This window comes from Mytilus californianus, unplaced genomic scaffold (genome assembly GCF_021869535.1).
Source record: "Mytilus californianus isolate M0D057914Y unplaced genomic scaffold, xbMytCali1.0.p SCAF_4, whole genome shotgun sequence".
Lineage (NCBI taxonomy): Eukaryota > Metazoa > Mollusca > Bivalvia > Mytilida > Mytilidae > Mytilus > Mytilus californianus.
The window spans coordinates 109,335,697-109,362,007 of NW_026262690.1; the positions used below are offsets into that span (position 1 = coordinate 109,335,697).

Here is a 26,311-nt window from a genome sequence, read left to right on the forward strand (position 1 = left end):
ACGAGTGTTTGTTTTTGTGCCATCTGCAACGAAAGTTACTTTGGGCAAGACATTGGTAGTATTGTTTTACGTATACGTACTTGCTGTTAAGATCGTTATTCAATGATGATTTTAGTTTTGTTTTGCAAGTGCAAGTATCAGAGAATGGTAATTGTTCATTTGTCTATTCTGTTGAGTCGTTTTTTGATCATGTAGCTCCTAATGTTGCGGTGTATTAACGCATCCCTGGCTGTCATATGTTAAGGTTTGAGCTCATGATGAAGTAAATCCAGAAAAGCACTTTTGACACACGAATTAAAATTATAAATTGTTTATTTTTATTTATTAGTACTGAGTCGATACCGCTGCCGGTAGAATTTGAGTCCAAGATGGTATCATCAGCTCCGTAGTTAGTGCTTCGGTAAAGACACGGTTTATGGCATATGCTTATTTCAAATTCCCTGTTCATATATTAATAAATTATTTAGAAACTAAGGTTTCAACTCCCTCAGGCAAAGTTAACCTTGGATAAATTTGGCTATTCTGTTTAAGACTTTTTTGGTCATATAGCTCTTAACGTTGCAGTTTATTTACGCATCCCCGACTTTCGTTTAGGTTTTAGAATTCATGATGAAGGTAAATGCAAAAAAATATCTTTAGACATAACATTTATAATGTGTTTACTTCATTTACTCACTGACTGATTTAGTTTTTGTATTACAGGCCCACGGATCTGCCCTGGAGAATCGTTAGCACGGTCACAGTTGTTTCTGGTCTTTTCAAACCTTCTACATAGATTTGAATTCTCTAAAGTCGATCCAGATGATATTTTATCACTTGAAGGGATAACCACCGGGTTAACAACGACACCATCGCCATACCGACTTAAAGCTGATTTGAGATAAATTGACGTTATGTGTGTACATCCAACATGTCAAACAGAACAGGATTTTAGAATACATGTACATAATTCCATATTGTTTGAACTTAAATGTATCAATCAATGTAACATTTTTTTTTATTTTATATATTAGATCATAGGATGTGATCGTTTGAAAATCAATTGAAATTTATGAAAAAGATAAATTCAACATTTAGTTTAAAAAGATTGTTCGTGTGCATTACTGAAAAAAGTTTGTTTTTGATTAAGTTGAAAAATGTTAGTTTCGTGAAGTAAAACCCATGCCCCCAACAAATGACGAATTACAATTACTTTTTCAGGAACAATTCTTTTTTTTTCAAACACGATGTAATCTTGTTTCTTAATTTTTTTTCTATTCTAAACTGAGAATAAGTTTTAAAGGGACATCTGTCATGCTCAATGAAATATGACTATACTACGAAGTAATTATCCATACTCTATTCACTAAAACTGAAAGCGATTACACATAGTTGTTCTTAAGATATTTATTGATAGATGGATAGGACAAGAAGATGATATTCCTACAATCATTTGTTCAATATTTAGTTTTCTTTTCACAGTTATACAGAACAATCAATGTTTTGTCTGAATAGTTAAAAATTTACACCTATTTGCAGATATGGTTTAATAAATGCAAAAAATGCAATAAACGACTGGTCTTGTAAATCAATTGTAATCTTATAAACACTACACGTGTTACTTTCCGTTGGATTTAAAAATTTGTCTATCATATTCTATCAAGGTATTACTAATTAGTTTGCCACTATGATTAGGATGACTTAATATGTAATATTGTTTTGTCTATATATATATCTATTCAATCTTTGATATTATTCTAAATTAAACGTTCAATGACAATGAAACGAAAGTGAATATTTCAACGTGTCTGACTTCTTCAAAATTGATAATAAGAAGATATACTTCTAATTTAAAAAACCGTCTCGTGTTCCTTACTAGTTTCAATTCGACAATAATAAAAACATCGTGACACAATTTGCAAGAATTCAGTGATTTGATTTTAATTGCATAAAAGGAGAAAACTCTTTTTAAACATTACATGATATTTGTTTTTGTACATCTACCATCATGACCTTGTTCACATAAAAAATAAAATACACACACACTCGCCTATGCATACGTATACATGTATATATATATATCTCTAAACACAAATGTTAGTTTACACACCTATACAATATAATTATATCGCTTTCATTCTATAAATGATTATGATTACTTTATTATTATATAAATCTAAACATAAAAAAAATAAACATGAATGTACCTTAATTCTAGTTTACAAAACACTTAAAAATTTTTGCAACACTGCAAAGAATCTTAAGTTTATCCTGCCGTTTACACTCTATTTCAAAAATTTCTTGAAATCTAAATTTGAAAATGCAAAAAGTATTGACAGGTTTTGATCTTTGTTCAGAGATATAGTATGCCTTATAAATTGCGTATGTAATTATTATTGTTAATAAGTAATTTACTTCATAGTATTATTCTTCTTGTTCAATTTTCTATCCACATGCTAAATTTGATAAGCTTAGAAAGTGATTTCCTATTTTATTAAACCCCACGCAACGAGTTGCGGAGGGTATAATGTTTTTGACCCGTCCGTCTGTCCGTCTGTCTGTCCGTCTGTCCGTCCGTCAGTCCGTCAGTCCGTCAGTCCGTCAGTACGTCAGTCCTATTTCTTGTCATCGTAACTTCTCTCAAACCACACAACAGAATTTCACGAAACCTTTTTTGATAATAAGGACATACTATGAAGTTGTGCATATCAACAGGAAATTACGATTCAATTTATTTTCTAGGAGTTACGCCCCTTTGAACTTATTTACTTTAATGAACTACTGCAACAGTTTGTCATCGCAACTCCTCTCAAACCACACAACAGAATTTCATGAAACCTTTTCAGATAATAAGGACATACAACGTAGATGTGCATATCGACAGGAAATTAAGATTCAATTTTTTTTACAGGAGTTAAGCCCCTTTGAACTTATTTGCTTTAATATACTACTGCAACAGTTTGTCATCGCAACTCCTCTGAAACCACACAACATAATTTCATGAAACCTTTTTAGATAATAAGGACATATTATGTAGTTGTGCATATCGACAGGAAATTACGATTCTTTTTTTTTTCTTAGTGTTACGAATCTTTTAACTTATTTGCTTCAATGTACTTTTGCAACAGTTTGTCATCACAACTCCTCTGAAACCACACAACAGAATTTCATGAAACTTTGTAGATAATAAGGACATACTATGTAGATTTGCACATTGACATTAAATTATGATTAAAATTTTTTTTCTTATACAATTTTTTTTTCTTACACTTATTTTATTTCTTCAATGACAATATAAGGACGTGGGGTATGTGAGGGCGCTCACTAAGGTTCTTTAATTTTTTTTCTAAAATATCATTTATTTTTTCCCAAAATACTTTTAATGTTTTACATGACTTTTTGTTAGAAACATGTGGTCGTAATCTTCTGTAATATTACATTCATGGCAGTTTGAGCTTGTACTTATTTTCCATTGCTTCAATAAAACTTTACAAGGTAGAATACAATGCAATAGTTTCCGTCTAAATATTTTCAGTGTGTTATCTCTCAGAAAAACGAAAATGAGTGAATTTTAAAATGCTTTTAGTTTTATTTTTTAAGTTACAAAATTGTAATAGACGATTCCATTTTGTGAATCCAAGTGGTGTCTCTTTACCCTGACCTTTAATAAATTAAAGTTCACGATATTTTATAACTATGTTAAAGGTAAGATTACAACTCCTTAAGGCAAATATTTCATAGACGGTATTTGCTCTTCTTTGTAAAAGAGGGACGAAAGATACCAGAGGGACAGTCAAACTCATAGATCGAAAACAAACTGACAACGCCATGGCCAAAAATAAAAAGACAACAGACAACATGTGTAATGCCCTGACGTTTTTGTTTTCCTTTGTATACTTTATCTATTTGGAATCTTTATTTCTCAGGTTTATTTAATAAATATTTTTTAATACACAATTCTGTTATACTTTCAATTGTGTTGAAAGATCCAAAACGGCCATGTTTGAAATCTATCTAATTATTTTTCTTATTTTCAAAGACCATTTAGGAAAGTTGGAGTTTTAAATTGATGAAAAATTTCCAAAAGTATCTCATAATTTAAAACAGATCTGCGAACCGTCATGTTTGCTTTGTCTTTGATTAGAGGGGTGCGGTGGAATGAAATTTTTCAAAAGAAGAGCATGCGTAACTAGTTTCTCATTTATTTAGATCGATAGTATGATAGGTATAATGTAGACTTGATGTCCTTCCATTTGATATGTGACAACACCATATTTCAAGAAGTTTTTTTTTTTGCACTTACATGTAATAACCCATTCCAACTCATTTTTGAGGGACAGGAATTTGATATTTCAAATGTTCCCACTATGGCCTTTCATTTGCTATGCGACAATCGTACCTTCGAAGACATTTGTTTTGCACTCAAAGACCCCGCCTAACCCTTTTTTTGGAGATATAAATTTGATATTTGAAATGTACAATTTATGGACTTTCATTTTATGTGTGACAACCTTACCATCTTGGAGGTTTTATTTTTGCACTCAATGACCCCACCCTTTGTTTGGGATGATAAATGTGGTTTTAAATTTTCGTTTTTGAAAAGAACTCATTTAGATGTTTAATTTGATATGTCACATGACATTTTGCAAAGTCCAAAAAATGATGCAATATCAATTTTATAAATAGAACTTTTGAAACTTACAAAGTCAAAATAAAACATGAAAATTTCGAACTGATAATTTTTCTTTGTTTTTCGTCAAATGGATTTGGTATTTAGGCATGTTAAACTCTTCAATATCCAAAAGTTTCAGGTGGCTAGCTTTTGCTGATACAGAAATATATGCCCCCACCAACAAAATTTCAAACTACAATATCTCTAAAACGACAATATATACAATGTATCTCAAATCTGCTAAGTGTAGATGAAGTACCACAATGTAAATTAACAAAATAGCTCATTAAGGGCACAACGAATTATTAAATAATTTTATATGATACAATACCGAACATGAGAACTGGACCACTTGACTTTTAAAAAGGTTACAAGGTCAAGGATATAGTACCCTATGAAGGTCAAGACGAATTTCCTAATGACCTTGACATTGACTCCAAATTAAAGTCTTAAACTATTGATAATTTTTGCAGTTAATGGTAGGTTGATATCTGTTACCGTTTCAAAAATACACACAAAAAACTATAATTTGAAGAATTATCTCGTCGTAATTTTTGAACGGATGGTCGGACAGTTTTAGGTCTAGGTATAAAATATAGAGCTCTAAGAGAAGAACATGTTAAACGCTAAGTGTATACAGCTATCTCTTATCGTTTCCTTAACATTCAAGCTTGAAATTTAAGCATACAATTTGTTTGCACTCGATGACCTTTGTCCGTGGGGGCAAATGAAAGGTTGCATGAACTAAAGATTATTGGTGAAGGTTCTTTCGGATCTCGAAATGTAATTTTTATAAAGTTGTGTATACTATTTCAAGGGAAATAATTTTTATAAGGGTTAATAACAAAATAATTGTTTATGTTTATTAACATTGCCATCTGTCCCTGCACATGTTGCCATTTTCAGATCGATTCTATCTGTAACAATTTTTAAGATATATGCGAATGAAAGTGTTTCAAGGGGATATAACTCTTAAAGAGAATGATGCAATCCTACGCAGTTTCATCTGGTAATACTTCAAAATGAGATATACCTATTGTCCAAAAAAGGTCATGATATCTTCAAAAACAACGAAGGGGGAGGCTATGTGAAAAAAATAAATAAAAAGAGATAACTTCTAAAGGGGATGATGAAATCCTACAGCGTTACCTGGTAATACTTCATGATGAGGTCTATCGATGGTGCCAATTTGGTCTTTTTATTCTGAAATTTCAACTCGACCTTCAAAATTACTATAACCTTGACCTTGTGACCTTTTGAAAGGTCAAGTGGTCCTGAGTTGAATGGTTGTAGTCCCATGTCTCTACGACTTCCTGTTCTTAAGTTCGGTATTGCATCATATATTTTATTATTCATTGTACCTTTAATGAGCTAAATTTTTTTTATATTGTTGAACTTCATCTGCAGATTAACTTACACTTTTTAGAGTTATTGCAGTTTGATATTTTGTGAGAGGAAATGGGGGGGGGGGGGGGGGGGGGGTCAACATTTCTGAAACAACAACAGCTAGTGACCTGAAATTTTCAGAAATTGAAGATGAGTATATGTTTGACTACATACCCAAAACATATGATAAATAACAAAGAAAAAAAAGGCAGTTTGAAATTTATGTGTATTAAATTTATAAGCAATGAGCAAACGTTTTGCATACAAAAGACATAAAAATCTAAAAGAGTATTTAACGAATTCAAAGATGAAAAATGATATAAACAGATAAAATCAAACAAGAGATAAAAAAATGTCACGCACAATAAACTAATAGAAGAGCTTAAATAAAAAGGGAAAAAAATACCAAAAAAACAGAAAGAAACGAACGTATAAACAGGTGTCGTACCCCCATAAATGAAATCAAATTCGAACTATTCTAAATATTACAAGAAAGGAAACATATAGGCTAGGGATAGCTGATGAGGACAGGCCTAGGTCTACATGATCATAACCGTAACACCTCTTTTAGTATTAGAAACACAGACCAGATCTGGATTTCTATTCTACAAATACATACACAAAAATTATACTACAAGCACGCAAGTGTGAATTTCTTCAAAAATAAAAAATAAATGCTAAAAAATGTATTCCATAACATGAAATATTTATCATACACCGAGTATATCAGCTCTAAATTACTCTTAATGTATGCACATAGAAAATGGAATTAATTACGAAGGATTATAATAAGATATACTGGATTGGTCCTGGACCCGATTGATTTTAATATTTTATTGTCGCTTCTATTTTTGAAATCACAGTTTATAATACCCCTTACGTTTGTGGGGTTCGTCTTGCTCAGTCTTATGTTTTTTCAATGTTGTGTTTTGTGGGCTGTTGTTCGTCTTTGTGTCGTTGTTTTATAATTTGCCATGACTTTGATAGGTTTTGTTTTTGACTGACGTGGTCGTTTGATTACCCTTTTTGTATATTTCACTTTTCTGATATAACAAATGGTGATTAAACAAAAAATAATTCATTTCTTTTATAATGGGACGAGCAGTTAATATTAACTCACTTGAAAACTTAACCAGATGTGGCAATTGATTTCATGGATCAGGATAAACTGATATTTTTTTGCGAAGATTTCATTTACCATTTTATTGATGCAGCGTATACGTGTATGTTTCAATGTCGGAGTTTTTCCTATGTTGTATAGAAAAGTGGTCACTTTGGTCTTCTATCGGACGGCAGTAATGCCTTTGCCAAAGGAGGTGCCCGTTTGGCTGTGCAGGATGTATAAGTACGCAGACACGTCTGGATAGAACGGGAAGTTATTTTTATTCCTCGTGTAGAGAGAATACCACGCTCTATGAACGTTAGGAACCTCTGAAACAACTCTTTGAGGGGTCCGAAGGTGGGCTGTTGCAAGGCAAAATTTCTGTCCCTATTCAATGTTCCCTCATTTTTCAGTGGCAGCCCCCCCGACCTGCATCCCAGTTGACCATTATTACAGAACCTACCCATTGTATCATCCCTATGTATTTTAATCTGTTCTCATCCTCAACATGCATGAATTATTTGCCACTGGACGTTAAGCGATCAAAAAGCAATCATCCTTTGTTGAACAAAACCTACTTTAAATATAACCGTCACATTCGTTTTCTTCGCACATTCTTATAAATATGGAATTGGCACATATTTTGAAGTAAAATGGCCAGATGGAAAATGTTTGTCAACTTCGTATAAAAAGGGATGAGTTAGGAACATAATTTTGCAATATGAATGCGGAAGAGATTTTTACATTCATTTTAAGGTTATTGCTATTAGTTTTTTTAGTTTTTGCAGTGGTTTATTAGTTTTAAAATTTGCTACGAGAAAATTACAACTTCCGATAACACTTCGTGGTTCAGAATTAATAGTAAAAGAAAATATCCGATAAAAAACGTTGAATGCAGACGATATGAACCTATTATAGGACTACATCGACCGGAAATAACATAATGTATGGCGTCATGGATCAAGGAATCGGGAATTCCCTCTTCGGCGTAACCGGAAAGGTGACCTGAACGGATATAAAGTATCTCGCTGGCACAATTCTTATTTCCGTATTGTGCATGCTATTACGACTTGATTCGCAGCAATGGTGTACAGCTTCAATCCGCCTTTAGTCCAGCTGATGCGTACATATTTTTAGGAGAATTGTGGGTTTGATGATAAAAGCATGAAACTTTTCACAATTGTAGATCGATATATGTTAGTCAATTTAAGCTATGGACCCACGCTGAAAAATCTAATATGGCGACCATTTCACAGACGGCTTCCAATCAATCAAACTTTCACCACCATGTATAAATTAAAGCAAATAGTATCCAAATCAAATCTTTTTAAAGCATATAAAATGTAATCCAATGTTTCTAGAAAGTCATAACGGTATATTGGACATAAAAACTTTTTTTAAACGGCGGAAAATTTCAAAATGACTAAGATAAGGCTCTGCTGGTATTCATTTCTTTTATCGAATTGTACTTTACAATGTTCTAAGGATGGTGTTTCTCTGATACATCGATGATGTTTGCAAGATAATTTAATCGAAGATCCAATAGATGAAAACATTCGAACGTTTTTAGGACGCCTTTAAGATTAGTTGACTGTATATGTTCTTCTCCTTGCCACATTCCTATCGTTTTCATCGACTGTGGATCAAGATGATCAATAAATATAATTCATCACAGACTTTCTACTCGCATTGAGCAACACCATTCGTGCAGATAAATGGGCATAATTTACACCTCCTTCTGGAACACCTGCGTTGACCACTAGGTTCGATGAAAAGGGATTCATGTTGTTTATGCTGTCAATGTTGTATTATTTGTCCTTTATTTTTCAATGTCTGTGTTGTAATCAAGTGAAAGTCGTGTTCATCCATCGTATAGACACGGCAAACCTTATTTCATTTCAAACTTTTACATTTGGTAAAATTGAAGTTACTCTACATATACCAACATGTTTTAAATTTTGTGATACTAGATAAGACTCACCGAGCTATTTAAACAATATTTCCTAGGCAGCTGACCCTTCTTGAGCACCTGAGATCATCCCCTGTTTTATGAGTGGTTGGTGTTGCTCAATTTATAGATTTAAGTGAAGAGATATCTTATCTGGTGTTAGTCTTTTTTCGTTTTTTTTAATCCATGCTGATGTCTGGTTTTGTTTTTCTAGTGATTTTTGAGTGCCTTGGTGTCTTCTTCATTTTTGTTATCATCTAAACAACAACATATTTTCACAGCAGTTTTCAAAATGTTTATCAAGGACAGCCAATTTAGTCTTTATACAACTCCTCGCCATACTTTAAACAGCACTGCACATAACAGCATTGTCCTCGCACAATTTTATCTACCGTTTTGATATCTTTCAACCACATTTTATTAGCTCATTTCAAAATGCTTATACTTTTGTGATAAATGTCCAATAGGGTATATGCCAATCTGCATTCCCTCGAAGTAGCACAACGGATAAAAGGCTGAACCTAAAGCTTTCATATGCTTATAAAATGAATTGAAACTTGTTAACTACTATAGCCATTTCTGGACATGACACCATATCCATATGTGTATTTGTGCGATATTAACGGTCAATCCTGTTACCCAATATTCCCTTTTTACAAGTGTGTAATTCTACTAATGGCATGCTCTACATTTACCTTTTTTAATTACGTTTGCACACTTGAAATGTATAGTTGAATTTTGCATAATATCGCACACGGGTACTACATGTAGAAGCCATAATTTGGATGGGAACATGCAAAAAAAAACTGAGTAGCAGTATGATGACACCTATATACACCAGAAGGGAACATTAAATTATCTTAATGATCTCACATCAAAATGTTTATTTCGATCTTTAATGTTACAGACCTGTTGTGGTTAAGTGGGCTCAGTTTCCCCTTATTAATCCATTCTTTGAATGTAACATAGTTTCACCTCGGTATCGTTCTTCAGTAAAAATTATGTTAGGATCTTTGTATATGAATGAGAAGTACACCTACTGTAATCTCATGGAAATGTCTTACTCATGTTGCATAAGAGCCTCTAAAAAAATCTTCTGTTCATGAAATACTATGTTCTTTGATTGAACACTAACTTGTTCAATTACAGTTTTCTTACCAATCATTGGTATGTTCATAATTATAAATAAACTGTTTACAAAACTTTGACTTTTCGATATACTAAGGCTTTTCTACCTCAGGAATAGATTACCTTAGCTGTATTTGGCAAAACTTTTAGGAATTTTTGGTCCTCAATGCTCTTCAACTTCGTACTTAATTTGGCCTTTTTAACTTTTTTTATTCGAGCATCACTAATGAGTCTTTTGTAGCCGAAACGCGCGTCTGGCGCAAATACAAAATTTCAATGCTGGTATCTATGATGAGTTTATTCACATAAGGTTCTCAACAATACCATTCTCATATGAATATATATATATATATATACATATATCAAAACTACTGTGTTGTGCTAAAATATGTTTGCCCAGTTCCACCTTTCTGATTTGGTAACCGCAAAAGATCACAAGTGATACTTTATACATTTCTCGCAAAACAACACATTGCTGTATTGTATTATGGAATGTCGAATCGTAGTGACAGAATTGATCTCTTCCTGAAACATTGCGGACTGATATATAAAGGCGAATGGCCATTTATTTGTCTTGGCTCTCCAGACATACTTCGTGTTTTCATTATCATCTGCTTCAAGCCATATGTGTTATCTTTTTGTTAACTTATGTATACCATTTAAGGATAGAGTTGCACAATTGACTAATTATACCAGGTTGGGATGCATGTATTTCTGGTTGGACAATTGACAGAGTCGTGTCCATAAAACGGTTATTACTAGATGTATGCATGAAATGTCATATTTAGTAAGGGCTAGGATATATCTTCTTTGCTGATTTTATTTGTTACTTAGTTAAAGCAATAATACGAACAGTTGAATTTTGATATTTAAAGGCGGCCATTTTGAAAAAAGCCGCCATATTGAAACTGCAAGGTATGTCCATAAAAGTAGAAAAAAAAGCAAAGGAACAGTGCATGGGCACAGAGGTTATACTATTTAAGATATCCCTGTTTCTTCATCGATTACATCATACATGTCGCAATATTCGTTCACTGACGTCATGAATTCCCCACCTGAATCCCTCACCTAGATGAAACCGTTTGGTGCATCCAATACTACTAGGAGACACTGATATATATAAACTGTTAACACATAGATTCGTCTCGCCTATCGGCATTAAATTTAGAAAAAAAGACAACCTGATAGACACCAACATTGCGTATTAATTCAGTCCCTGGACCATGATCTAGAGTGTAAAGCCTGAAAATGGCCGACAAACTGTGATGTACAGACAGTAATGTAACTTAAAGTAAATAGTTTCTTTCAATATAACTTAAGCATAAAAACTTAACATTGAAAATTGCTTATTAATTCAAAGTCAATGAATCATGACAAATGGGGCAGGGTTTCGAAATAGTCATTAAACTGATATGTACAAATAGTAATGCGACTTTGTACAAAATATCATTGATATATCACAACTAGGTCCTATCAAACTAACTTAAGCAGAAAACATAACATTGAAAATTGCTTATTAATTCAAAGTCACTGGACCATGTCCTAGGGGCAGGGCCTCAAAATAGTCGACAAACTGATATGTGATGATAGAAATGCAACTTCATAGTAAATATCAATGATCTATTACAAGTAGTTCCTATCAAACAAACGTAAGCAGAAAACTTAAACAATTGTTGACGCCGTCGCCGGAAAAGCAATCCTTATGTCTCGCAGGCGAAGCAAAAATCACGAACTGTTATTACACAATTTCAAAGCAGTTAATATTGTTCATGATGTTAAGCTCATCTTTATAAAATACAGTGTATAAACTAAACTTTAGAGCTATATTCAGATCAGATTATGAAAGAAACGTTTATGATGGTAACCATGATTCCTGTGGCTTTACAGAATGAACTGTCCAGTTGTAATAACCGCTAACAGATTGCTAACGTTAACTGTCCTTGTACTTTTATCAAATTGTCTGTTTCCTTAATTTTCCCTATTATCCTCAAACTAAAATATAGCAACCCAACTGTTTGAACATATTAACGTGATTGTCAATTTTAACGTCTATGAATAATAGCACAGTTGAAAAATATGACGGAAAACATTTCCCTCATCTGTTTATTTTTGGAAACGTTCAAATCATCTGTAAAGTCTTATTTTCACGACATAATATTTGGGTATATTATAGTTCCATATAATTGTATATTTATTTGCATATTTATAGTTTTACGAAACAAATTGGGAGACTATATGGGTTATACGGCAATAGGAAGTGAAGCAGAATGGGCCGAGTTTTAAATTTGTTTGTATTTCACTACTCTCGTCATTTCAACACATTATATTAATTACAAATTATTAGACTTGGTTTTTTGAATCTTTTGAATATATATACTTACATTCTAGAGCTGTGAAAAGTATCGGCATTGGCGATTAGAAAAATCGTTAGGCGTAGAATCTTCTTCACAACAATGGCGGATTTTTCTTTCCAATCCCATAATATTCCCATCATGCCAATCGGTTTTCCGGTGCCCGAGACATTTTATTGGCCGTTACTTAGATTCTACTGGAGTTGCGAATCTCTTGTATTATATGTCTCTGATGAAAGTAAATTTGGAAAAAGAAAATACCACAAAGGGCGTCAAGTAGAAGCTCATTTGGTATTGGGAGGTATAGAAAGAGACAACAAAAAATGTTTTTTTGGAACAGTGGACAATCGTACTAAGGAAACACTATTAAACTTTATTAAAGACAATATAAAACCTGGAACAACAAAAATAAGTGACTGTTGGAAAGTTTATGCACTTCTAGGTTCAGAGGGATTTGAGCATTTTAAAGTTAACCATTCCGTAAATTTTGTAGACCCAGATCTAGAAACAGGAGCACATGCAAACACTATTGAAAGTATCTGGCGTGAACTTTCATTACCAAAATACGACACGGTAAAATCCCTTGATGATACTTATTTCGGTTAATATTGCGTACGTAAAAAGTTTATAATCGGCTCTGACGATCATTTTCTTGCATTTATAAACCTTATTAAAAAGTGTATAACCTCATTAAAAAGTGTATAGTCCAGAGGAAAAAAAACATATATTGATTACGACAGAAACTATCACCATCAGTGAACCGCCTCCTGCTACTAAGAAACCAAGAGTACAACACAAAATTACAAACACTTGTTATTAAATTCTAGTCCGGGTGATTTTAAAGCTGTAATAGGTAAGTGCAATAAATTCATTTCAATTTTTTCAATTCAAAGAGTTTAAAACAATCTATAAACATCATTTGCATCTTCGTCTTTCGAAGCGGTATACAAAAATGACCGCTGTTTATATATATTCTTGCATAGTAACACAATTCGGGGCTATATGTCATGCGCATAAATTGTGCATCTTCCTTAGTCCGGGGTCCACCAAAACAGATTCTACACCATTAAACTATTATGTGCATCAAAACAACAAAATAGAACATCACCATATAACAAAAATTATAAATAATACGCAATATTCTTAGAAATCAACTTCAGTATATTATTTTGATATTAGTTTAATTAGGAATAAAGGGCATGCTTTGACGATGGTTAGCTTGAAATACAATAGCATTAGCATATGATAATGACATGATTAGGGTTATACTTAGGTTGGTCCCCTCCGTGAAATATTCAGTATGCCTTGGAATATACAAATATTAACGTTCGGTATGAGCTAATGACGACCTTTAACTTGAACGTTTCGGTTCCTCTGCTTTTTAAAATTTTAAATGTTTTAAAGCAAAAATGCTTAAATGTATAAACAATGTGCACATGCTGAAATGTCTTGCCTTATTTACTGATCATGAATAAATAGGTCATAAAAAAGCCATAAACATATTGCTTATTACTCAGATGAACCCTTCCAGATGGATGTTGTAGGCCGTACGGTGACCTATAGTTGTTAATTTCTGTGTCATTTGGTCTCTTGTGGAGGGTTGTCTCTTTGGTAATCATACCACATCTTCTTATTTTAATACTGTATCTAAAATTCATTCCATGCACTATATACATGTATATAGTTAACCTATTGCCTATAGTATCTGAAAAACCAACCGGACCAGGATACACATAACCATGGAAATGAGGTTAATGTCAGATGAGCCTTACCAGGTTAACATGTAGGCCAAATACGTATGAGGTTAATGTCAGATGAGCCTTACTAGGTTAACATGTAGGCCAAATACATATGAACTACAATGCATAAGAGATCTTCTGATTAAAACAGACATTAACTTTTTACACACTGTGACTTTGATGGAGAGTTGTCTCATTTGCACTCATACCACATCTTCTTATTTATATATAGGTAGATCTGGTCATTCTGAGCATTTACACCCAGTCAGATTTTTTTTTCAAATTAACTACATGGTTTTCAAGTGATTGCAAAAGCATGCCATGGACCCCTGTGCTAGATGAACTAATAATGTCTGTTTTCATCTCATTCCTCTCTTAATCACCTTACTAATATGTCATTTTCATCATTAATTGATATTTCTCAGAAAGTTAACAATTTTACCTTTAAATAAATCATTAAAAATTCTTTTTTTCCTTCTAAATACTAGGTTAGATTCCGCATATCAAATAACCCCATATATTCAATTTTTATTGAAATCAACGAAAGTTATTTTTGGACCCCAATTTGGACCAACTTGAAAACTGTAACCAAAATCAAAAATTTAATTGTATGCTTAAATTCAACATACCAAAGAACCCAAGTAATTCATTTTTGGTTGAAATCAAACTAAGTTTAATTTTTGATACTTTGGACCTTAATGTGGACCAATTTGAAAAAATCAGGCCAAAAATCAAAATTCTAAAACACTTTTAGATTGGGCACATCAAAGAACACCAAACATTCAATTTTTGATTAAATCAAATAAAGTTTAATTTTGGACCCCAATTTGGACCAACTTTGAAAACAGGACCCAAAATCATAAACACTGTTACATCAGGCATATCAAGAACATCAATAATTAATTTTTTGATGAAATCAAACAAAGTTTAATTTTTGACCCTTATGAACCAATTCAAAAACAGGACCCCAAAATCTAAATTCTAAATACCCAGTTGATTCAACATATTAAAGAACCCCATATATTCAATTTTTGTTGAAATCAAACAAAAACAAATTTTAATTTTGGACCCTTATTTGGATCAACTGGAAAACAATCCAAAATCAAAAAAACTAATTGTATGCTTATATTCAACATATCAAAGAACCTCAAGAATTCAATTTTCGTTGAAATCATTCTAAGTTTAATTTGGATACTTTGGATGTTAATGTGGACCAATTTAAAAAAAACGTGCCTAAAATCAAAATTCTAAATATCCAGTATGATTCAGCATATTTAAGAACCAAATATATTCAATTTTTGTTGAAATCAAACAAAAAAAAATTCTAAATTCTCAAACACCGTAAGATTGGGCACATGAAAGAACATCAACTATTCATTTTTTGATGAAATTAAACAAAGTTAAATTTTAGATCCTTATGGACCAATTCGAAACAGAGCCAAAAGTCTAAATTATAAATATCCAGTTAGATTCAGCATATTTAAGTGCCAAATATATTCAATTTTTGTTGAAATCAAATAAAAAAAAAAGTTTAATTTTGGACCCAATTCGGACCAACTTTAAAACTGTAACCAAAATCAAAAATGTTCGTGTATGCTTATATTCAACACCTTTTAAAAAAAACCAACAATTCAATTTTTTGTTGAAATCAAACTAAGGTTAATTTTTGATACTTTAGACCTAAATGTGGACCAATTTGAAAAACTGGTCCAAAATCAAAATTATATTTTCTGAATATTTTGACAGGATTTTTTCTAAAAAAAAAACATACTTAATCCCTATGTTACAGTTCACATTGTGACAAAATCCATCTTTATATCTACAAATAACAATTGCACAACATCTGACATCTCAAGTTGAATTGTCTAACTTCATGTTACTTCTTTTGTTCATTACTTGACATCTCTCATTACATTCTGGCAGTTTTAAAACATCGATTCACTAGTCTATCTATTTCCAGAACAAAAAAGCACATATATAATTGTATAAGTAAATTTTGCAGTATAAAAAAATAATGATACATTCATGTGGCATTGAAGAAACTTCCAATTCCAGTTTTTATACATCTTTTGTTTTCATATTTCATAATATATTTTCTAATACTTTTAATTTAGCAATGTAAAAAACAAATCTCTTAATGCTGACTTGTGAATATGCAAGTTTTACTCACTAAGAGTAAATTTGGCAGAGCTAAATTTGAAATATGACAAGTCAACATAAAAGTTAAATAGTGAAAAGTATTCATTCTTAGTATTACAAACTTATATCAAGTGCCAATATGCCTAAGAATCAGACAGTGGTGAAAACATGACAAACAAAAACCCACTCAACTTTACATTAATTTAATTTCAGAGTGTATAATGGTACATGAATATAACATTCGTTTCCCTTCCCTGTTCTCGTAATTCAAGATATAATTTGGTTGAAATTCACTAGAATATCACAATTAAGGGGAGATAACTGCGTAATTTGTTATTATTCTAACCAATATTTATCTAGATATTTCTCGAATTACCAGACACGCAAAAACGAAAGACCTATCATTTTCAACTCAGGATGAGGGTACCTTCTAAATAGGGTGGTTAGGTTTTGAATTTTGTCTAAAGTGCCTGATTCTTACAAAGACTGGCACTTAAAATTGAAGGTGGGTTTAAGGAGCACACTGAATATTTATCTTATAGTGGACACAAGTAAATTTATTTACAACTTTTATAGAGCTGGGCATATTGTATATACACATGTCCATCTTTGAAGAAATCTGAGACTATCTTACCCTCTGGATGTCTGTTGGAAATATTTGTCATTGCCATAATTGGGTTACTTTTTCATTAATAAATACCAACACCCGTTTTTATTCATACATTTTGTGTTATATGTAGTAAGTGTTACTGAACCTTAAATTTTTCAAAGCATATTTACAAATGTATGTCTATGAATATAATAAATCTATTATGAAAGTTTTACTTTTTATTATGTATATAGAAACAATGGTTCAATTTTTAATAATTAAACTAATGAAATAAAAAAAATATCCCATAAACTAAGGTACATGTACATGCACATAATTTAGGAAAATTTCTGTCATAAGGGAAATCAAATTTAAAATTTGAAATGAAAAACACCAATAAAAGCACTTATCCTTTGCTTTTTGTGTGTTTTTTGTTGTGCATGTACTGATTTTGTGTCATGAATGGATATCCCATATCCTTTGTTTTTCTATTATAATATCCCATTTAGTTTTATTCAAAATTACCTTTGGGAAAAATTGCAATGCCTCAGACATTGGAAAACTAATCATAATGTTCTAATTTAGAACCTGAAACCTGGCACTTCAAGTACTGATAGACTATTTCTTAAAGACAATTCAACAATAAACACTGATTTCAAAAATTTAGATAACACTAAGAAATAAACTGGTAACACAGAGCTTTTTTGTTATTTTAATAGTAAAATGCAAATGTTGAAATTAAAATATCATAACATGTAAGTTATGCAAAATATTCTAAGTCAAAAATAATTAAATATTAATTAAATAAATATTCAACATAAACTGACCTAACAACTAACTAATACATTGTTGACGCCAAAGCTGCCAACGTCATCGAAAACAGCATAAATATGTCTCGCTGTCAAGGCGGGGGAAAATGAGGTCACTAATTGAATAGTTCTTAATCCAAGCAAATTTTAGATCTAAGGTTATCAAATAATAATATCTTTAACAATAACAATTTTCACAATTTATGAGGGAGGGAGGGGATTTCTCCCACGAGATATGTTGACTCAACTTTGAAATTCTTTACTATACAATTATTCAAATGCGTTAAAAGGTTTTAAAGCACAAACATACTCATTCAAACAATACAATAGTAGATTAAAAACACTTGTTACAATATACAATGTACATGTAAGAGGAGCATCTTGCACTTAAAATTCACCATGGAAATTTTTAAAAGTTGGTAGGTATGAATTTTACTGAACCATACATGTACATGTGTGCTCATTTCCAAAATTGATTCTTTAGATTTTCAAAATCTAATATATTGTTATGAAATATTTTTAAACGAAAATAATAAAGGAGTAGGATTCGGATAGTCCAAATTGGCCTCAAAATCTGACTTTTTATTATCATATCTGAAAGCACTATTAATGATCTCAAATATGCAAATTTTGATGACACATATATATGTATCTACATGTAAACAGACTATTTTTCTGACTACTGTTTCAATGTTAGTTTTCGATAATTTTGATGTAACTTTTCAGGTACAATGTATGATATTTTCTAGTTTTAATCCATATTCTGCATTTTGAGGTCTATTTTCTTCTCCAGAACCAAATGTTTTCTAATAAAAAGTTTACTATTATTGGCATACGTATGATAATGTAAACATAAAGAGATATGGTATGATTGCCAATGAGACATCTATCAATGGCCACTGAATGTAACTATAGGTTGCACTTTGTAAATACAGCTGTTTCACAAACCACGCCCCTTTAGAGGGATATATACTATTCATATATATTTTGTTTTGTGTACGTACTGGTTCCCAGATAAATGTATGATCTCTATGTTTCATCTCATAGAGATATAACTTGGGAATGTTACTAGTATAAATGCACATGGTAGGCGCTGGAATTGAATTCTGAGAAAGACCTAAAGTGAAGTGAGAAGTAGTGCAGAATTTTAGTATAAGTTCAAACTCTTAGAAGTTCGGGGCATATAAATGTTCAGCACAGCCCTATGTTTTGACGTTTGAATAAAAAAGTAGTGCATATCAACTTTCTATTCTAGGATATAATTTTGTACGAAACTTCATAGTAAAAGTGGTACAGTTTTAGCCGTAAAGTGAGTTCCTATGGGAAATTGCATAGTCTTTATTTACAGAAATGCAACCTATAGGTAACATTGCTTGTGTCTGGCGTGGAAATATTATAAAATAAAATGATTATGTGACATAACCATGTTAACACGTGAATATCATACATTTATATGTATACATGTACATGATCATCATGTATGAAAATAATTTTGATTAGTTACTTTGGTCTTTCATTTTGTCTTTATAAGCCCTTTAAATGGAATAAAAGCTTCTTATAATCATGTACAGGTTTCATTCATTTGAATTACATGATCATCATGTATCACAGTATGCAGGTAAAATGTACATGTACATGCATGGAAATAATTTTGATAAGATACATTGCTCTTTCATCTATATACTAAGATGTCCAGTGGCAAATATTGCATAAATATTCAGTTAACAAATTTCAAACATAACAGACTTGGTGTTGGGTTGAGGTTTGTCTATGGTTGTTGGTTGTATATAAGTTAGTGACACATCTCCATTAATCCTGATAGGGAGTGTACACAAATACTACTGCACCCTCGCAGCTAACGAAGATGATGGATGGCTGCTTAACGTCCAGCGGCAAATTAATATGCATATTCAGGACGAGAACATGTTAATATAATATGCATATCATAAACCCTGCTTTGTACTAGACCGACACAGTGAGCTGGATATTCAACATGCTAGTTCACAAGGTAACAGTCCGCAGGAAGACACATCACCTTATCTGGACACATTTTATTGACTCCGAGCCGACCAGTCTTTGCTCTTACTCCTTAATTCCGCGTTCCTAGCGGAGAAGCAGCAAATACCAATTTTAAAGTATTTAATTTGTCCCGACCCGGGTTCGAACTCACCACCTCCTGCACTCGAGGCGAACACGCTACCACGTGAACACCGAGGCAGTTCGCAGCTGTCGAAGGGAGCTATCGGGTAATGGGGGTACATGTATCTACCACAACATACATAGGCATCGAAAGTTGTTTTACAAAGATGAACTGCCAAAATGTTAACTTGCACAGGAGAATGTTTACATGTTGGACAGGGCACAAATTTGGCCTTGCAATGGAAAATCTACAAACTCCTAAATAAGTTGTTAAAAGGGTATTTTAACTTGCGGAGATACTTTTTCCAAATACAAGGCATATATCGTCCTCACTTCCACTTGATGTGGCTATGCATGCTCTTTTAAATGTCACTTTTCCCATTTTTTCTTCTTTTTATTAAGGGGGGGGGGGGCGGGGTCCTACCATAACAGAGAGAAACTGGGACCAATTTCTATACACCAGGGTATTGTCCTTGTTGAAAATTTGTTTGGTTTGACTTTCTCTCATCATGCTTTTTTATACAACGGTTGACATGGTTTAGTCCCCCTGGGTTTCACGCCATAAAAACACAAATATAAAAACCTGTACAAATCTATCTTCGAAGAAATTAAATAAAATAATTTTATCTTCTATACCGACAACAACCGAGCAACATGTTTATTGTTCGCTTAAATGGCTTGCTAAGTTGTTTTATCACTCTATTTAGCTAGAGTTGCGAGCTTGCACAAACGCCAGGGATCAGAGGCACTTAAAAAGCCTGTCCATCTGTGTGCGATTAGGTGTCGGTTACGAAATTTACACCAAACGAATCGGACGAGTTTTGATTATCTTACTTTTAATTTGGGCAACTTGAAATTACTTAACTCACCTGTACCATGCCTTTCTGAGATGCACTACCATGTTCAAAGCGGGAAAAGGTTAAATTAGCCTTTACCGGACGGTATTGTTATACTTGTCAATAACGACCGGGTTGAGAGGCTAGTTAGTGATAACTAAAGATAAACTTAGTCTATTTAGACCACTTTGCCACCGAGACGGCTTACATTGAGACCACTTGGCCACCGGGAGCCCCTACTTATGTTTTACAGAAAATCGCATCCTTTAAACGGCGGTGTTGTTAATAGAGCCCGTCAATTTAGATACGATTCCAAAATATTGATTCTTTGAGTAAGAGTATTCTTAAAGGTTATTTATGATTAGAGAAGAGGACGAAAGATACCAGAGGGACAGACAAACTCATAGATCGAAAACAAACTGACAACGCCATGGCCAAAAATAAAAAGACAAACAGACAAATAATAGTACAGATGACACAACATAGAAAACAAAAGACTTAGCAACACGAACCCCACCAAAAATGGGAGTGATCTCAGGTGCTCCGGAAGGTATCCTTTGATGGACCTTCATTAACAATGATACATCATGGCGTACTGCACGGTCCATTCGTCTCCGTAGGCATGTTATATAAAACAGCAATTTTCAGATATGATTTACCAATGGTTATATCTGGACATTTCAATTAAAACATTCACTAATCGCAATACCTTTTTTATTGAGGGGATGTATAAATAGTACCCTATCACGTCCGGTCTGTGTTGTTAGATCCTGTTCTGTTTTGTATATATCTGAAGAGTTAAGCCCTTTTCAACTGATTTTTATAGTTTGTTCTTATGTTGTACTGATACACCATTGTCCCAGGTAAGGAGGAGGGTTTGGCACCTACAAACTAGCTTAACCCAACCATATTCTATATATCCCTGTAGGAGCCTGTAATTCAGTGGTTGTTGCTGTATATCATATTTGTTTTTCGTTCTTTGTTTTGTACATAAATCAGGCCGTCTGTTTTCTCGTTCGAATTGTTTTACATTTGTGAGTCATTTTTCATTTCGGGTCCTTTTATAGCTTCTACATCATGTGGTCTCTGGTGGTTAGTTGTCTCATTAGCAATCGATCATACCACATCTTCTCATCTTTATGTTATGAATGTTTAACACTCCAATGTTTTACAAAGAAATGTCATATATCTATTTTTAAAGTAAACCAACACTTAGTCGTCTAACAGGTAATATAAGACTGAAATACCGGTTAAAAATCCTTACATCTGAACGATCACGAACAACAATGTGTAACAGTAGAAACATATTTAAATATGTCATTGAATAAAGGTTAATATTGAGCACGTAACAGATCTGGAGTTCATGGTAAAATGTTGTGTGTGTAACGAACATACCTTTTTCTACGTAGGTTGATATTAAGCACGATTATGGTTTTACATTCACTATATAAATATATATGGGCTTTACTAAGATTACATAAGTATTCACCGCAAGTATATCATCTGTTTCTGTTTAACAATGGATATCGCATATTCCTATTTAGAAAGAATCGATCTAACAGCTACATTTATATTTTTAATACTATTTCTTGCGACAGTTTTGTGGATAACATGTCCGAAATCGGATATTCCAGGACCACGAGCATGGCCTATTTTTGGAAATATTCTACTTGTTAGTCAGTTTAATAGTACACCAAAGAGGGTCAAGTTTGTGGAGGAGATGACAAGGCAGTATGGACCAATGTTTCGAATGTTTTTAGGACCATACCAGATTGTTTTTGTACAGGGTCATAAACATGTGATTGATGTTCTACAGAAACGAGGACGGGAATTTATAGACAGACCCAACTTTATTCCAGGAGTCAAATTAGCTGAAAAAGTAAAAGGAGGTAAATAATAGATTATAATAACGTATGAATTTAATCAAATTGTATTTTTTAAGAATTTCCAATACAGAAAGGAAAATGTAAGAGCTAATGAAACCTAAAAGGGATAAAATGTATAATTAAAGCATTCAATGAATCAGAGCTTTGCATGACGGAGATATATTTCTTAAAGGACACCGGCCAATTCAAACAATCATTTGTAACGTTTTTTAAAGAACACATTTGTTGCACCCGTCAAAAAAGTTTAAACATTCTGATAGTTGTGAAAATTACAAAGCAAATCAATATCCTGATAAAAAACCCATTCTCAATATAGTATACTCTGTATGGTGTAAACGTGTGAGTTGTGTGTTTAGTTTGTCGGACAAACCTTGCAAATTAGGCAAAATTTCTATTAAAAAGACAAAGTTCAACATTCTGTCATTTGTTGAAAATTATGCAAATATAATCCTTATAATATATATGCACTCTGTATATAAGTAAAACACTCGACACAATATAAAAGATCAAGCTTGAAAAAGTACATGTACGAGGAGTAAGCCGATATCTGTACTCTGCATGCCTTTATATATTATCAAAATGCCAAATTCAGCAACCTGTAATTTAAAAAAAAACCTAACAATATGTACACATTTAGTATATATGTAATAACAGCAGGCACATAATTTAGAAGTTTAAGTGTAAAACATGTAGTCCTAAGATATTAGCCGTATAAACCCTATATACTAAGTGCGGAACGGACGATCAAAAGGACACGGGTAAAACAATATGATCCCTCCATTTTGTCGAGGGAGCAAAACATAAATTAGTGTATATGATGATGTTATATTTTATACGGCATTTGGTGACAAAATATCTATTTGAATAAGTAGTTCATAGTGTAGTGGTATTTGGGAGATCTCAAATGTAGCAATGTAAGCAAGCTCACATCTACGTCATTTGATCTTTGTAAAGTTGTGTCATTGGAAAGCATACAACATCTCCTTATTTCATAATGGTTTGAGTGTAATCTTGAAATACAAGACCATGAGTTGAAAGACTTTCACAAATATGTACTAGGAGACTGAAGTAGGCTACTGTTTTGATTAAAATCTGACTTGTTGTGAACATGCATGTGATGTTATAATTTGATAAATTTAATACTTGCTATACTGAATATACTTATTAGCTTCCCAATTGAAGGGAACAACGAATCTTTACTAAAACTACAAATTAGCAGTAAAAAAGTACTTGTCCATCCTGCATTTGTCACGTGCTATTTAGATGCCTTTGGATTTGTGTGTAGTTAATTGGCCATTTGCTGCCTTATTGTATATCCAACATCCATTTACAAAGAAATACCAACACTTTTTTTACTTACATACGGGAGGAATTGTGCTTGATTTTCATATGATGAAGACATAATCTTTCAATCAGTTTAATTGAGGTCTGGAGCTGGCATGTCAGTAACTGCTAGTAGTCCTTTGTTGATTTATGTATCATTGTCATTTTGCTTAGTTTCTTTTGTTACCTATTCTGACGTCGGACTCGGACTTCTTTTAAACTGAGTTTAACTGTGCGTATTGCTGTGTGTTTGTTTTTTCTACATTGGATAGAGGTATAGGTAGAGGGTTGGGATCTCACTAAACATGCTTAACCCCGCTGCATTTTTGCGACTGTTCCAAGTCAGGAGCCTCTGGCCTTTGTTAGTCTTGTATGTTTTTTTTATTTTAGTTCATTTATATGTTTTGGAATTTAGTATGACGTCCATTTGCACTGAACTATTACACATTTTTATTCAGGGACCAGCTGAAGCCCGCCTCCGGGTGCGGGATTTTCTCGCTGTGTTGAAGACCCATTGGTGGCCTTCGGCTGTTTTCTGCTCTATGGTCGGGTTGTTTTCTCTTTGACATATCTGAATACCCTCGGGCAAATTTCCGACGGCTAAGAGCAATATTCCTTCCCCCAAAAAAGGTGCCTTTGTTTATCGGATGTGAGTTGTTCCCCCTCCCTATACATGTAATATAATTGTATCATAATGATATGTTACATTCGTGATGACACACACTTCCACAAAAAAGTGCACAGGTAAATAAAAGAAAAACTTTTTGTTCATGATCTTAGCATAAAAATGTTATTATAAGAAATGAATGCTTCTTTTGGTAATTTGATAGGGATTTTAAAGTGTCTATCGTGCACACGTTTTTATTTATTGGTGTATAAAAGTGTTGACCGAAGCACCTTCTAAAAATGTGTGCACGATCAACACTTTTACACTTAAATAAAATTACTATAATTGCATGTAATGTAATTATACTAGTAAAATATTCAAGAGCGGGCAATAATATTCATGACAAGGACCCAGTTCGACGAATAAGCATTGGTAGCAATTATTATCTTTTTTTTACTCAGACCTTGATTTGCCTTTTGACCACTATGATAGTAAAACTTTATCCAGTTCATGTCCAGCTCATAACTTTTGTACTTTAAAACTTAGGTAAACCAAACTTGGTATGCAGTTGCATCATTGGCTTAGAGTGTGTCAGACACAAAAGTCAGGTCTTTCTGACCTTTGACTCTATGAAAGTTAAACCTTGCATGATTTGTGACATGTGCATAACTTTTGTACCATAGAACTTAGGTTGAATAAATTTGATATGCATATACATTATTGTATAAGATGTGTCAAATATCGAAGTCAGGTAACTCTGACCTTGTATTTTTATTTTTAAGTCCTACGATAGTAAATCATTGCCTTATTTGGTTTTTTTTAGCATAACTTTTGTATTGTAGCACTTAGATTGACAAAACTTTATAGGCAGAAGCATCATACTGATCTTGACCTATAATTTCTGTATACAAACCTCATACTTTGTTCCTCGGTCGGTATTATTCTTTCAGATTGACCTATCAATAACCATTTGTCAATTTAACACATAGGTAGGGATTATTTCAAAATGAAAACTCAAAATCTCAAAAAGCCATTGCCTGAATACTGAATTTCATAGCAGCAACTAAAATGCATGTACGGGGTAATTAGGCCCGCTATGCAGACAGCTCTATTTTCGATTTTTTTTAGTCACTATTTATAAAATAATAGTACGTGGCTTAGGAATTGGGTTGTTTAACTATTGGAGTTGACTGGGTTTATGCTGGAACTGGGATTGTATTAGCTAAAAGATCTAGAGTTGATTGGGTTTATGTAAGAAGTAGTTTATGTAAGAAGCAGAATTGTGTTAGCTTATCAAGTTGACTGGGAATATGTTAAAAATTGGGATTGTGTTAACTAATGGAGATGATTGGGTTTATGTTGGGAGTTGGATTGTGTTTTCTAATGGAGATTATTGGGTTTATGTAGGCAGTGGGATTGTGTCTGCTAATGGAGATGACTGGAAGGTTATGAGACGATTCGCATTACAAGCAATGCGAGATTTCGGTGTGGGAAAATCTTCGCTGGAAGAAAATATTTTAGAAGAAATACAGATTGTCGCAGACGATCTGGAAAAAATGAATGGATCGGAGATAACCAATTTAAAGGAAATGATGATAAAGGCTAGCTGCAATATTATACATAGTCTTATATTCGGATATAGGTAAGTTCTTATCTGTTACATGTACCAGTGTATTGC

The 26,311-nt window shown here is 32.8% G+C and overlaps 1 protein-coding gene across 10 annotated transcripts in view; it reads left to right on the plus strand.

Annotated features, from left to right (window-relative positions):
* The window catches only part of LOC127739083 (cytochrome P450 2C29-like), a 480,581-nt gene that overhangs the window by 38,401 nt on the left and 415,869 nt on the right, over positions 1 to 26,311 (plus strand). For 2 of the 10 annotated variants that reach the window (XM_052250665.1, XM_052250666.1), the window contains exon 8: positions 703 to 3,230. The exons of 7 other annotated variants lie outside the window; for them this stretch is intronic. In XM_052250665.1, the coding sequence (XP_052106625.1) occupies positions 703 to 884 (182 nt within the window). In that variant the 3' untranslated portion in view covers positions 885 to 3,230. Of the gene's footprint in view, positions 1 to 702; positions 3,231 to 26,311 lie in introns of those variants that run through there. One more of the 10 variants, XM_052250657.1, reaches the window with a different exon arrangement.